General features: G+C 48.3%; 2 protein-coding genes and 1 pseudogene across 3 annotated transcripts in view; 1 reads left to right on the top strand and 2 right to left on the bottom strand.

The window, feature by feature from the left end:
• Positions 1-5,749, top strand: part of LOC103274605 (uncharacterized protein C20orf24 homolog) — a 14,234-nt gene extending 8,485 nt beyond the window's left edge. The window contains exons 3-5 of one of the 2 annotated variants that reach the window (XM_021705927.1): positions 2,891-3,036; positions 3,262-3,273; positions 5,210-5,749. In XM_021705927.1, coding sequence (XP_021561602.1) covers positions 2,891-3,036; positions 3,262-3,273; positions 5,210-5,316 — 265 coding nt within the window. In that variant the 3' untranslated portion in view covers positions 5,317-5,749. The remainder of the gene's footprint in view (positions 1-2,890; positions 3,037-3,261; positions 3,274-5,209) is intronic. The other variant, XM_008072042.2, reaches the window with a different exon arrangement.
• Positions 5,750-7,531: 1,782 nt separating this feature from the next.
• Positions 7,532-8,172, bottom strand: LOC103274603 (annotated as a pseudogene).
• A 585-nt stretch (positions 8,173-8,757) lies between these two features.
• SLA2 (Src like adaptor 2) lies at positions 8,758-10,383 on the bottom strand (the record flags this gene model as incomplete). Its single annotated transcript, XM_008072046.1, has 3 exons — positions 8,758-8,953; positions 9,383-9,515; positions 10,234-10,383. Coding segments are annotated over 3 exons (479 nt in total), but the record flags the coding sequence as incomplete, so codon positions are not given.
• Positions 10,384-11,980: the final 1,597 nt, after the last annotated feature.

Here is an 11,980-nt window from a genome sequence, read left to right as displayed (position 1 = left end):
CTTCCGCCTCAGCCTTCCAAGTAGCCGGAACTACAGGCATGTGCTACCACGCCCGGCTGACTTTTTGATTTATTGTAGAGATGAGGTTTCGTTGCCCAGGCGGGTCTCGACCCCGCAGGTTCAGTCAATCCACTCACCTCAGCCTCCCAAAGGCGCGGGATTACAGGCTGAGCCACCAAGTCCGGTTTGTACCACATTTTTTTAATCCAGTCCTCTTTTGATGGGCAGCATGGTTGCTTCCAGGTTCTTGCTATTGTGAACAATGCTGCAATAAACTCTGCAGAATCTGTCTTTTCCTGTTCTCCCATTCCTAGTCCAGCACGTTCATTTCTTTGTTTGCTGTGTGGCTTTCTTGCTCATTTACAAAATGGAAATTATGCCAGTCCTTAAAGCTCAGCCTGAACCCTTCAAGTCCTTTCCTGACCCTTCCCCTTTGACCACCAAACATGGGATTTCAAGTTTGGGTGTGTGACTTCACACTCCATTTATTGGAACCTCTGGAAGGCCAGGCTTCTGTCAGCCTCTTTCTCCCTGTCATCCCCACTCCTGAGTTGCCAGTCATTGCTTATCTGGGCCTTGGGGTGACGTTTCTAGCTCCCCCTCAGTAGTCTCCATCTTGAGCCACTGTGTCAGCCTGGCCAAAGTAAAACTTGTCAGAGGGAGGGGGCCAGGCTTGGCTAGATCCCAGCATTTCTGGAAAAAGACAAGAATGTGGCCTTAACATGGCTGAGCTAAGGACGGCACTTGGTTCTTCCTGACTCCTGCTCCTGCTCCTGCAGCCACTGTATTCCCAGGCCCTTAGGCTTGAAGCCTTTGGAACTTCTTGCCTACCTCTCATTTGGCCGTTTACCTGGTCCATGTTCTCACACTGTTTCCGTGTCCTGACTAGGAAGCTAGACTTCTGAAGCGTCACACCATACCCCAGCCCCACCTTGCTCAGACAGCCTCAGGGCCTCCCCCAACCCATCACACGCTGATTTTTATTTATTATTTTAAGGCAGGGTTCTCTGTCACCCAGGCTGGAGTATCTGGGCTCATGTGATCTCTGGAGTAACTGGGACAGCAGGCATGCATCACCACACTGGCTAGTTTTATTTTATTTTAAAAATATTTTTAGCTGGGCATGGTGGCTTATGTCTATAATCCCAGCACTTTGGGAGGCAGAGGTGAGAGGATTGCCTGATTCAAGACCAGCCTGAGCAACTTGACGAGACCTTGTCTCTATAATAAACCAAAAAATTAACTGGGCGTGGTGGTAGGCACCTGTGATTCCAGCTATTTGGAAGACAGAGGCAGAAGGATTGCCTAAGCCTAGCAGGTCAAGGCTGCGGTAGCCATAGAGTGTGCCATTGCACTCCAGCCTGGGTGATAGAGTGAGACTCCTACTCGAAAAATAAAAAAAGGCCAGATGCAGTGGCTTGCCTCTATAATCCCAGCTCTTTGGGAGGATGACATGAGAGGATTGCTAGAGCTGCGGGTTCAAGACCTGCCTGGCCAACTTGGCAAGACCTCATCTCTACAATAAATCAAAAAATTAGCCGGGTGTGGTAGTACACCCCTGTAGTCCCAGCTACTGGGAAGTGGAAAGATAGCCTGAGCCCAGTAGGTCGAGGCTGCAGTGGCCATGAGCGTGCCACTACACTACCCTGGGCGACAGAGTGAGACTCCAACTCAAAAAAAAGAAATTTTTTTTTTGTAGAGACAGAGTTTCACTATATTGCCCAGGATGGTTTCAAACTCCTGACTGCAAGCAGTTCTCCTGCCTCGCCTCCCAGAGTGCTAGGATTACAGTTGTGAGTCACTGTACCCAGCCCCTGGGGTGCCTGTTTATACTCCACACCACTGTACTGCGTTCCCCTGCATAACCCTCACTTCACCCACTGGAGGGAATCAATTCACTTGGCATTTTCCACCTCAGCATTCAGAAGGAACATGACCATAGAGACATGGTCCTCCACTGGATGAGATGCAGTGACTGGAAAGATCACAAAGTCTTGATCACTCTGAAAGTGAGATCAGGAAAGTGAGATGGTATATTCCTGCTCACTGCCTTCCAAGTCTTGCATCAGCTGAATACTTACAGGGATCAGAGACCTTCCTGGAGGTACACATGAACTTGTGGCTTCAGTTCCACTTTCACTGCTGTTCTCAGCCCCCTAACTGCTGTTGAGCTGAGGACAGGAGCTGTCATACTCACCTCTGCATCGAGCAGATAGTAGTGGCAGTAGCAGATGGTAGACATCCAGAAATGGTCTCCCACTGGGGGTTCTGCAGAGGATGTGTGCTGTTGCCTGCTCAAGCAGGCCATGGAAGTAACGTCATGTGTGCTTGTCCTTTGGCCACCCCGCGCTGAGCTTCCCGGAGGCCTGTGTCAAGTATTGGTCCTGTTTGGGATGCTCAGCCACCATGCTGTCTTACTGTCAGAAGGTTTGGAGAACTGCTATATACTTTTAAATTGTTTTAGTTTTCGCTTTCTCTGGGTGGTTGAAGAGAGTTGCTCCTCTAACTTTAGTTCAGCCAGAGGGACAGCTCCATTGAGGACCTAGGTGTTTGTGTATTATTCACTTGTCCATGTAATGCTCTTCAGCCTCCCCATTTTACAGACCAGGGCACTGAGACCCAAGGCAGGAGACTTGCACAAGGTCTCAAAGCCTCTATCTATCTGGACAAAACTCACATTTGGGAAAAAGAACCTTGCATGTGAGTTCAAGTCTTTGTGAGCCCAACCTTGTTTTTCTCAGGGTCACCCTAGCCTGAGGTGGGGGGAGACACACGCCTAGTTAAGTATAGGGCACAGTGAGCATCCTACTAGAACCAAATGGTGGAGGTGTGAGCTCTGCATCTTCTAAACTTACGTTTTGTGTTTGATGCTTGTCATCCACCACTCCAGATTCTGCCTGATCAATGCAGGAGTCCTGTACCTCTACTTCAGCAACTACCTACAGATCGATGAGGAAGAATATGGTGGCACGTGGGAGCTCACAAAAGAAGGGTTTATGACATCTTTTGCCTTGTTCATGGTATGTGTAACTGGTAGTTATTACAGCAGGTACTGCTCATTTCAGGAGGTGTCAGTCACTCGAGGAGACTCATTGATTGAGGTACGCTATGTAATTGAGGTGCCATGTGTTTTTTTGTTTGTTTCTTGTTTTGAGTTGGAGTCTTACTCCATCGCCCAGGCTGGAATGCAGTGGCACACTCACGGCCACCCCAGTGACCTGCTGGGCTCTGGCGATCATTCCACTTCAGCCTTCCAAGTAGCTGGAACTACAGGTGCTCGCTACCACGCCTGACTAATTTTTTGGTTTATTGTAGAGACAGGGTTTCACCAAGTAGCCCAGACTGGTCTCGAACCCCTAGGCTCAGGCAATCCTCTTCCTCTTGCCTCGGCCTCCCAAAGTGCTGGGATTACAGTACAGACTTGAGCCACTGCACCTGGCCCGTTTTTTTGTTTGTTTGTTTGTTTGTTTTTTGGGGGGGTTTGTTTGTTTGTTTTTTTGAGTTGGAGTCTTACTCTCTCGCCCAGGCTGGTGTGCAGTGGCACACTCATGGCCACCGCTGCCTCGACCTGCTGGGCTTAGGCTATCCTCCTGCCTCAGCCTTCCAAGTAACTGAAACTACAGATGCATGCCACCATGTCCAACTAACCTTTTTTGTGGTTTATTGTAGAGATGAGATCTCACCAAGTTGTCCAGGCTGGTCTCGAACCCCCAGGCTCAGGCAATTCTCTCACCTTGGCCTCCCAAAGTGTCTGGATTATAGGCTGAGCCACCGTACCCAACCTTTTGTTTTTTTTTTGAGTTGGAGTCTCATTCCATAGCCCAGGCTGAGTGCAGTGGCACACTCACGGCTACCCCAGTGTCAACCTGCTGGGCTCAGGCAATCCTTCTGCCTCAGCTTTCCAAGTAGCTGAAACTATAGGCCCGTGCTACTTACACCTGGCTAACTTTTTGATTTCTTGTAGAGATGAGGTCTCGTCAAGTTGCCCAGACTGTTCTCAAGCCCATGGGCTCAGGCAATCCCTTCACTTCAGCCTCCCAAAGTGCTGGGATCACAAGGGTGCCATTTTTTTAGACTGAAGCCAGAGAGTATGGCATCTCTTGAGCCATGTTGTCCCAAAAGATATGGTGCGATATTCTGTATAGTCTCTCTGTAATGTGTAATTCCAGGGCCCATTGTCAGCTTCCAACCCTGGCTTCATATTAGAAACCGGGAAAACATTAAAAAATATATTTGTAGCATTATTCTTAATAGCTAAATAGTACAAACAACCCGAATGGCCAACTCCCAGTGAGTGGATAAGTAAAATACTGTATATTCATTCAACAGAATGTTATTTGGCACAAAAAGTAATGAAGTATTGATGCATGGTACAACATGGATGAACCTTGAAAACATGCTACATGTAATAATCGAGGCTCAAAAGATCACCTGTCATATGAAACCATATGTGAAATGTCCGTAGTAGGCAAATCTGTAGAGACAAACAGTAGATTTGATGGTTGCTAGAGACTGGGAGAAAGGGGGATGAGAAGTAACTGATAAAGGGAACAGCCTTTCTATTTGGAATAATGTTTTGGAATCAGTTAATGTGATGCTTGCACAACTCTGTGGATATACACAAAACCTCTGAGTTGTACACTGTTTACAAAGGATACACTTTATGGAATGCAAATTATATTTCAAAGGCTTTAAGATAAAAAGCATACTTATAACCCTGTGTGTCTAGACCCTAACCCAAACCAGTACAATCAGAATCATCAGAGAGGAGGTGTTGGGGCATCTCTGTCTGTATATCCTAAAGCTCCCAGAAGATAGCAGTGGGTAGCCAGGTTTGAGAATCTCTGCTCTCATATGGAGCTGACAAGGCGTGGAGGTCTCTCCACTTTTCATGTCAATAGTCCTGACCCCACAACAGTACAGTGTGCTTTACTTGTATCATCCACATTTATCCTTCTGCTCCCTGGAGCTGGGGTTGCTATTGGTAGGAGAGGGGCTTGTCAGGGTCCCTTTGGGAGCACAGGTGGTCAGTGTGTGCTGTGAGAAGCAGCTGGGTCTTGGGGTGAAATGCTTTAGGCCCCAAGCAGATTGTGCAGTGGAAAGCCCTGAGGGAGCTCCCTGTGGACACATTTTAATCTGGCATTTTTGTTTTGTTGAGTCGGGGCCTGGTGGCCAGGCAACCTGTGACCATTGCTTGTGCCCTCACTAGGTCATTTGGATCATCTTCTACACTGCCATCCACTACGACTGACAGCATTCAGCTCCTGCCTGTTCCTCCAGTCCCAGGACCTTCTGAATTCCAGCACAGAAGCGTGATTGTTGGGGCACCTCAACCCCTTGGAACCTGAAAAGTCCGTGCTTCCTGGACCATGAATCGGTGTGTTGGGCGTCAGCGTTTTCTGCAAGGGTTGTGACCTGAAACTTTTAAAAGAGCCATACACCTTTGAGGGAAGCAGTTCTGAATTTGTCCATCACCAACCACTTACTGGATACCATCATGTAACAGCTGTTGGCCGATTGGAGCTGCCATTTAATTTGATGCGCCTCTGGATTCGGATGAAACATTAAATTGTCTTCCTCAGGTCTCCATCAGGTGTACGGTTTTTAAACAATCAGTGGCATTTCAAGCCTTCTAAAACAGTATGGCTGTATGTGCGTGGTCCATAGCACAGTACAGGCAACATCTACTAACAGTTCCCATTGTAGAATGTTTTCAGACACTTGAATAAATCAAATCTTTAATTGAGAACCTGTTGCTGATACGTGATAAAGCCTTTCCCACCCCACCTGTAGCTTGGGAACCCAGTAAGAGTTCCAAAGGCGGTGCCTCCCACCCTGTCCCTTCTCTGCCTTCTCAGCCAGACCTTTTTCTCTTTATGGCAGCAGTGAAATCAAGTGCTGGAATTGACATGGACTGTGGCCTTGGTCTTGGCAGTGTGGCTTACTGCCTTCTGATGTCCCTGCCAAGCATAGCACTGAGAGGGGACTGGCCTCTGTGCAGTGTGCCAGGCTCAGGAGGTGTCACTTTGTATTTGGCCACATGATGGCAAGGCTGGTATGGCAGGGAAAGCTTGGCCTAGTTCAAGTGAAGAGCCATGAAGTGAGAGACTTCAGAGCAGGAGTTCAGTGAAGGATGTTTGGGGACCAGGATTGTGAAGTCCTTCTCTCTGTTCTGGGGTCAGGCGGGAGTTGCACCACCTGTTGTGCCCTCTGCTTGCCTTTCTCTGCTAGGCCACAGTGCCACCTTCTAAGGAGATGTGGTGGTGTTCTGAGTGAGGTTTGTGAATTTTCTCAAAAGTATTTTTATTTTTTTAGGTGAGCAGGATTTATTGAGGACACAAAATCTCCCACAGCAGGAGGGCACCTGAAGAGGTTGCCCCTATCTTTTTATTTTTTTAACATTTTAACAAAAATTAATTTAAAACATACAGATTTAACTTTGTTTCCTCATTTTCACTTAAAGCTTGATTTTGTAAAACAAGAATAATTTTTAAGAGTTCTCTTAGAGTTCATCGAGGAATTGAAGCCTTCTGCCAGCAGCTGTGTAACCGAACCGTCATGGAAGTGGATCCTACAGCTCCATTAAAGTTTTCAGATGACAGTAACCCAGCCAACAATATGACTTGACCCTCAGCCAGAACCATACAGCTAAGCTGCTTTTAAATTTCTGACTCAAAAACGTGAGAGATAAATGCTTTTTATTTAAGCTCCCTTTTCCCAAGAGTTCTGCAGGAAATTAACAATAGAAATATCCATTGCTTCATGGGTTCAAGTTATTTAAATTAAAGTCAAGTAATTGGAAATTTATTCAATATGGAAACTATACAGTGACAAAAGGACTTAATAGAGCAACATTTTTCATTGCTTATGGATCACTTGTTACTTTAAGGATCTAAGCAAAGATTTTCAATATTCAGACATTGTTTTGCTGTATTTTATATTTAAATATCTCCCTACCTGTACTAAGTAAAGCTACTTGGCCAAAATGTCTGACCTACATAAGCATTTAGCTTTATAGTAAAACTTTTCCCACCTATAGTTACCACCTTCAAAGGAATTAACATTACAATGCTGACAAAAATCTGCTGGTTCCTCTTGAAAATTGTGCAATACATTCACTATACCAACTGTATCATAAATCAAACAGGTACCAAAAAATGTAACATTACACACAGTTCAGTACAGTGTTGGTTTTCCCCATCTAAAAATTAACCAGTGAAATAAAACATATCAACTAGCTGGGCTCGGTGGCTCAGCCTGTAATCCTGCGCTTTGGGAGGCTGAGGTGAGTGGATTGCCTGAGCCCGCGGGTTCGTGACCGGCCTGGGCAACTTGGTGAGAACTCATCTCTACAATAAATCAAAATATTAGCCAGGCGTGGTAGCGCGCGCCTGTAGTTCCAGCTACTTGGAAGGATGAGACGGAAGGATCACTGGAGCCCAGCAGGTCGAGGCTGTGGTGGCCGGGAGCGGCCACTGCACTCTAGTCTGGGCGACAGAGTGAGACTCCAACTCAAAAAAACAAAACAACATATCAACTATAGTTGACTTGGTGTCAGGAAAACCACATGTGGAAATTTTCATTATTTTCCTCATTTCATCTTCAGTCATTGACAGGAATTTTATAGGCCACCATGCTATTCACTTTGTGGATTGTCGTAGCAAATGAACAAAGACAGACCTCTTCAGAATTGGTGTGAACTGTGTTTCCGACTCTTCCCATTTTTCAGGTACAGCTAAATCTTTGTATATATCAGCAAATCAAATGAACAAGAAACTTCCAACGGTGGCAAAAATGGCACTGTAGCTGTGATCTCTGTCTGATCACTGAACAGATTTCATTCTGAATAACTTTCTGAGATTTTCTCTGGGTATACTGTCATCTTTTGCAGTCTTGTCACCATATCAAATTACCATTCTTCAAGGACCTCACTGAATACTCGTATAAACAACCTTTTAGTTGCTCCACCACATTATTTAGGTATTTTTTTGAGCTCAAGTCAGTAGATAGAAGCAAGGTGAGTCCACATTTCAGCACTTGAGTAAAGGTTTCGGATAGATATATGCCGTGCTGATATAAAATGCTGTTGCTGCCAAATGAGAAGAACTTGGCCACAATCTCGGTGCTCCTGTGCAGAGTGATCCCCTGCTCCCAGGAGAGCTGCAGCACCATGGCCTAGGCTGCAGATGAAGACATACGCTTCCACTTGGCCTATGGCAACTGCAGCGGCTCCCACCATATATATATATTTTTTGAGTTGGAGTCTCACTGTTTTGTCCAGGCTGGAGTGCAGTGCACGCTCATGGCTACTACAGCCTCAACATGCTGGGCACAGGCGTTCCTTCAGCCTCAGTCTTCCAATTAGTTGGAACCACAGGCATGCACCACCATGTCTGGCTGATTTTTTGATTTATTGTGGATAATCCTCTCGTCTCCACCTCCCAAAGTGCTGAGATTACAGGTGTGAACCACCACGCCTGGCCTCCCACCATATTCTGCTAGGGGTAGTTTCTACCTTGTGAGAGGGGCTGGTTAACAGTGGGAATGTAGAATAGGACTCAGCAGGCAGGGCCCTGTTTTCGGACCCCTGACCTCTCAGCTGCTCAGCGCTTGGACTACAGAGGTTGCAGGTGTGGTCCTGGTGCTGGGAAGAGATAAGTGACTTCAAAAAGAGACGGGAGCAGAGGGTACAGATGGGCCCCGGGGTGCATGTGCATCCCGGCCCTCCCCTTGAGTGTACGCCTTGCCTTTGGGTATTCAGTCAGGTTGAGCTAAGTTGGGGTTCTGGGTGCTGCCACCTTGCTTTCCCTTTCGGCCTCTCCTTTGGGCCTTGGCACCGTCCAAAGTGATGTTCTCCTCAGTCAGGCTGATGTAGGAGCTGAGGGACTCCCGGAGACCCTCACTGAGGAGAGACGCCGCCCCTGTGGCAGGTGCTTCTGAAAACAGGAGGGAGCTGTGGACAGGACAGAAGAACCAGGTCAAGGAGCCTCTTCTTCCTGTGTCGCCACAGAGTGCACTGTTCTCAAGACCTATCTCCTGGTCACTCCTGCTAAAGAACTCACAGGGGCTCCCCTGTTACCTATCAGATTAACACCTGCATTCAACCCCTGCCCTATGTTGGGCCTTGGTGGGCTCCAGAGTTCAGCCTGTGCTCTCTGGCTCCCAGGTGTCCCGCTCTGGGTTGTGGATTCCTGGGGATGGGTTCTTTAAAAAAAAAAAAATCAAATTGTTTGCCTTATTTTAAAGATGTAGGATACAATTCAGGGTTAGGTGTACAAATGTTCATTATGCAGGTACCCTTGTTGGTGAGGTGTGCCGCCCGCATCCTGAATGGGTCCTTCTAGCTCCTTGTTCCCCCTTCATGTTTCCAGAGTCCCCTTACCTGTCCAGTTCTTTCCAGTTGAGTGGTGTCCTCTGCACCGTCACAGGTAGGGGTATGTCCTTGCCCGGGAGGGGGCCAGCCCTCTGCAGGACACAGGGCTCCTTGAGGAGGCAGCAGATGTCATCCGCCAGCTCTGAGGAAGAGACCTAGTCCCTGACGTGACTGGTCCAGCCCTGCTTCTCCCCAGCAGCCCCTGCCCTGACAGTTTCCATATTTGGCAGGTGGGGATGTCACCACATGGCCAGGGACATGACCCCAAGCTGTGGTTTCCTGGGAGCCAAAATGCATCCAAGTCATTCTGGACTGTTTTGGGAGACTCGATCCACTGAGGTTTGGGGTAAGCTCATGGGCCTCTCTGAGCTCTGGTTTCTGGTCAGGAAATCCTTTGGGAAAAACGCTAAGGAGTCCTCAGCTCTGCGTGTAGCTGCCAGTATCTACTCTTGCATGAAGTAGTCCTGCAGAAAGCCCCTGATGGGTTTTCCCAGGAGTGGTCTTCCCACACCTGACAGTGCCTGGTGACTGCATCGTCCAGTGCCTGATAAAGAACTGGTGCCAGGAAACGCTCAGAAGACTCGCTCAGAAGCGAGTTCCATACAGCGACAGCACAGGGCCTGGCTCTCGGGGAGAGGATCAGATCCAGAGTGGTGGCCAGACACTGACCGAGCTCATATGGGAGGTCAGAGCAAGGGATGGAGATGGGCCCCACTCTGCATTTCTTGGCACAAGGAGTGGCGTGAGTGTAGAAGAGGCCCACCCTTCTGTGTGGATCTTCTCTAGTAGATAAAATGTCTAAGCACGACTGTCTGTCCCCCAAGAGCCACCCCCACCCCTGAGGCAGGAAAAGGCCATACCGGAGTAATGATCCACCAGGGCCTGGAGCGAGGGGAAGGTGAGGCGTGGTGAGATGTACAGCCAGCCGTTGTCCAGGCACTGGATCCTGTAGTGTTTGATCCGGTCCCAGGATGCGGGGCGGCTCAGTCGAACTGACAGGGAGTAGCAGCCTGAGGAGGAAGGAGTCCAAGGTGGTACTCAGGTTGGGGGAATGAAGCAATGAAACAACCACCGGGCCCCAGCAGAAGGGAGGGCTCTGGGGCAGGGGTCCTGCTCTGCTCCTAAGTAACTCGCTCATAATAGATGGGGCTGCTGTGAGGTAAAATTCAATCAGGCTCCCATGCTTTGGGAGGCCGAGGTGAGTGGATTGCTTGAGCCCGCGGGTTCGAGACCCACCCAGGCAACTTGGCGAGACCTCATCTCTACAATAAATCAAAAATTAGCGGGGCGTGGTAGCGCACGCCTGTAGTTCCAGCTACTTGGAAGGCCGAGGCGGAAGGATCGCCAGAGCCCAGGCTGCGGTGGCCGGGATGTGACATCCCCACCTGCCAAATATGGAAACTGTCAGGGCAGGGCTGCTGGGGAGAAGCTGGGCTGGACCAGTCATGTCAGGTACTAGGTCTCTTCCTCAGAGCTGGCGGATATCGCTCTGGGATATCGCTCTGGGCGACAGAGCGAGACTCCGACTCAAAAAAAAAAAAATACAATCAGGCACACAGAGCCCCCAGAAGGGTGCATTGTAAATGAACATCACCCATTGGTTGTTCTTACATCACATGGCAGAAGCATTAGAATGAAAATGTGTCAAGTAGGTGTCAGCAAGGAGGTAGAGAAGTAGGAACTCTCTTCCATTACTGGTGGAAGAAGAAATCCGTCCAAGCCACGTTGGAAACAGTTTAACATTGACTAATGAGTTGAAGGTGCACACATCTTACAACCCGCAGGTCCATCCAAGGCACGTTACCTTAGAATCACGTGAACAAGAGCGTTCACTGCAGTGTTGTTTTGCAAAAGTCAAAAAGTGCAAAAGACCATTTGCACTCAGTGGTAGAATAAATGGTGGATTACAAAACGTGACACTATATGGCAGTAAAAATTAAAAACTGCTGCACACAGGCATAAATCTTGGGAGGAATGAGTAAATACTTGGCGTGGTTCTATGGGAAGATGAGAGGCAACTGAGACTGCATGTGTGCCACACAGAGTGCACGCCCAGCAGAGGCAGGGGAGCAGCAGCCGGATGCTGAGCCCGTGCGGCATGTGTGGACCTGAAGTGGCTTCTCAGCTGGCACGTGGTGCAGGACGTTGGGTTTACTACTCCAGCCTGTATATTCACAATGCACGGACACTGATGTATGTGACAGGATCTTTCTGGTTTTGCATTTTTAGTTTTTCGGGGTTTTTTTCTTTTCTTTTTTTTTTTTGAGTTGGAATCTCACTCTGTCGCCCCAGACTGGAGTGCAGTGGCCGCTCCCAGCCACTGCAGCCTCAACCTGCTGGGCTCTGGTAATCCTTCCGCCCCAGACTTCCAAGTAGCTGGAATTACAGGCACGCACTACCACGCCCAGCTGATTTTTTGATTTATTGTAGAGATGAGTTCTCGCCAAGTTGCCCAGGCGGGTCTTGAACCCACGGGTTCAGGCAATCCACTCACCTCAGCCTCCCAAAGAGCACAATTACAGACTGAGCCACTGAGCCCGGCTGCATTTTTAGTTGTTTTTTTTGAGTTGTAGTCTCACTCTGTCACCCAGACTGGAGTGCAGAGGT

Source organism: Carlito syrichta, unplaced genomic scaffold (genome assembly GCF_000164805.1).
Source record: "Carlito syrichta isolate Samal-C Ts95f unplaced genomic scaffold, Tarsius_syrichta-2.0.1 Scaffold314830, whole genome shotgun sequence".
Lineage (NCBI taxonomy): Eukaryota > Metazoa > Chordata > Mammalia > Primates > Tarsiidae > Carlito > Carlito syrichta.
This window is presented reverse-complemented; position numbering and strand designations above follow the sequence as displayed.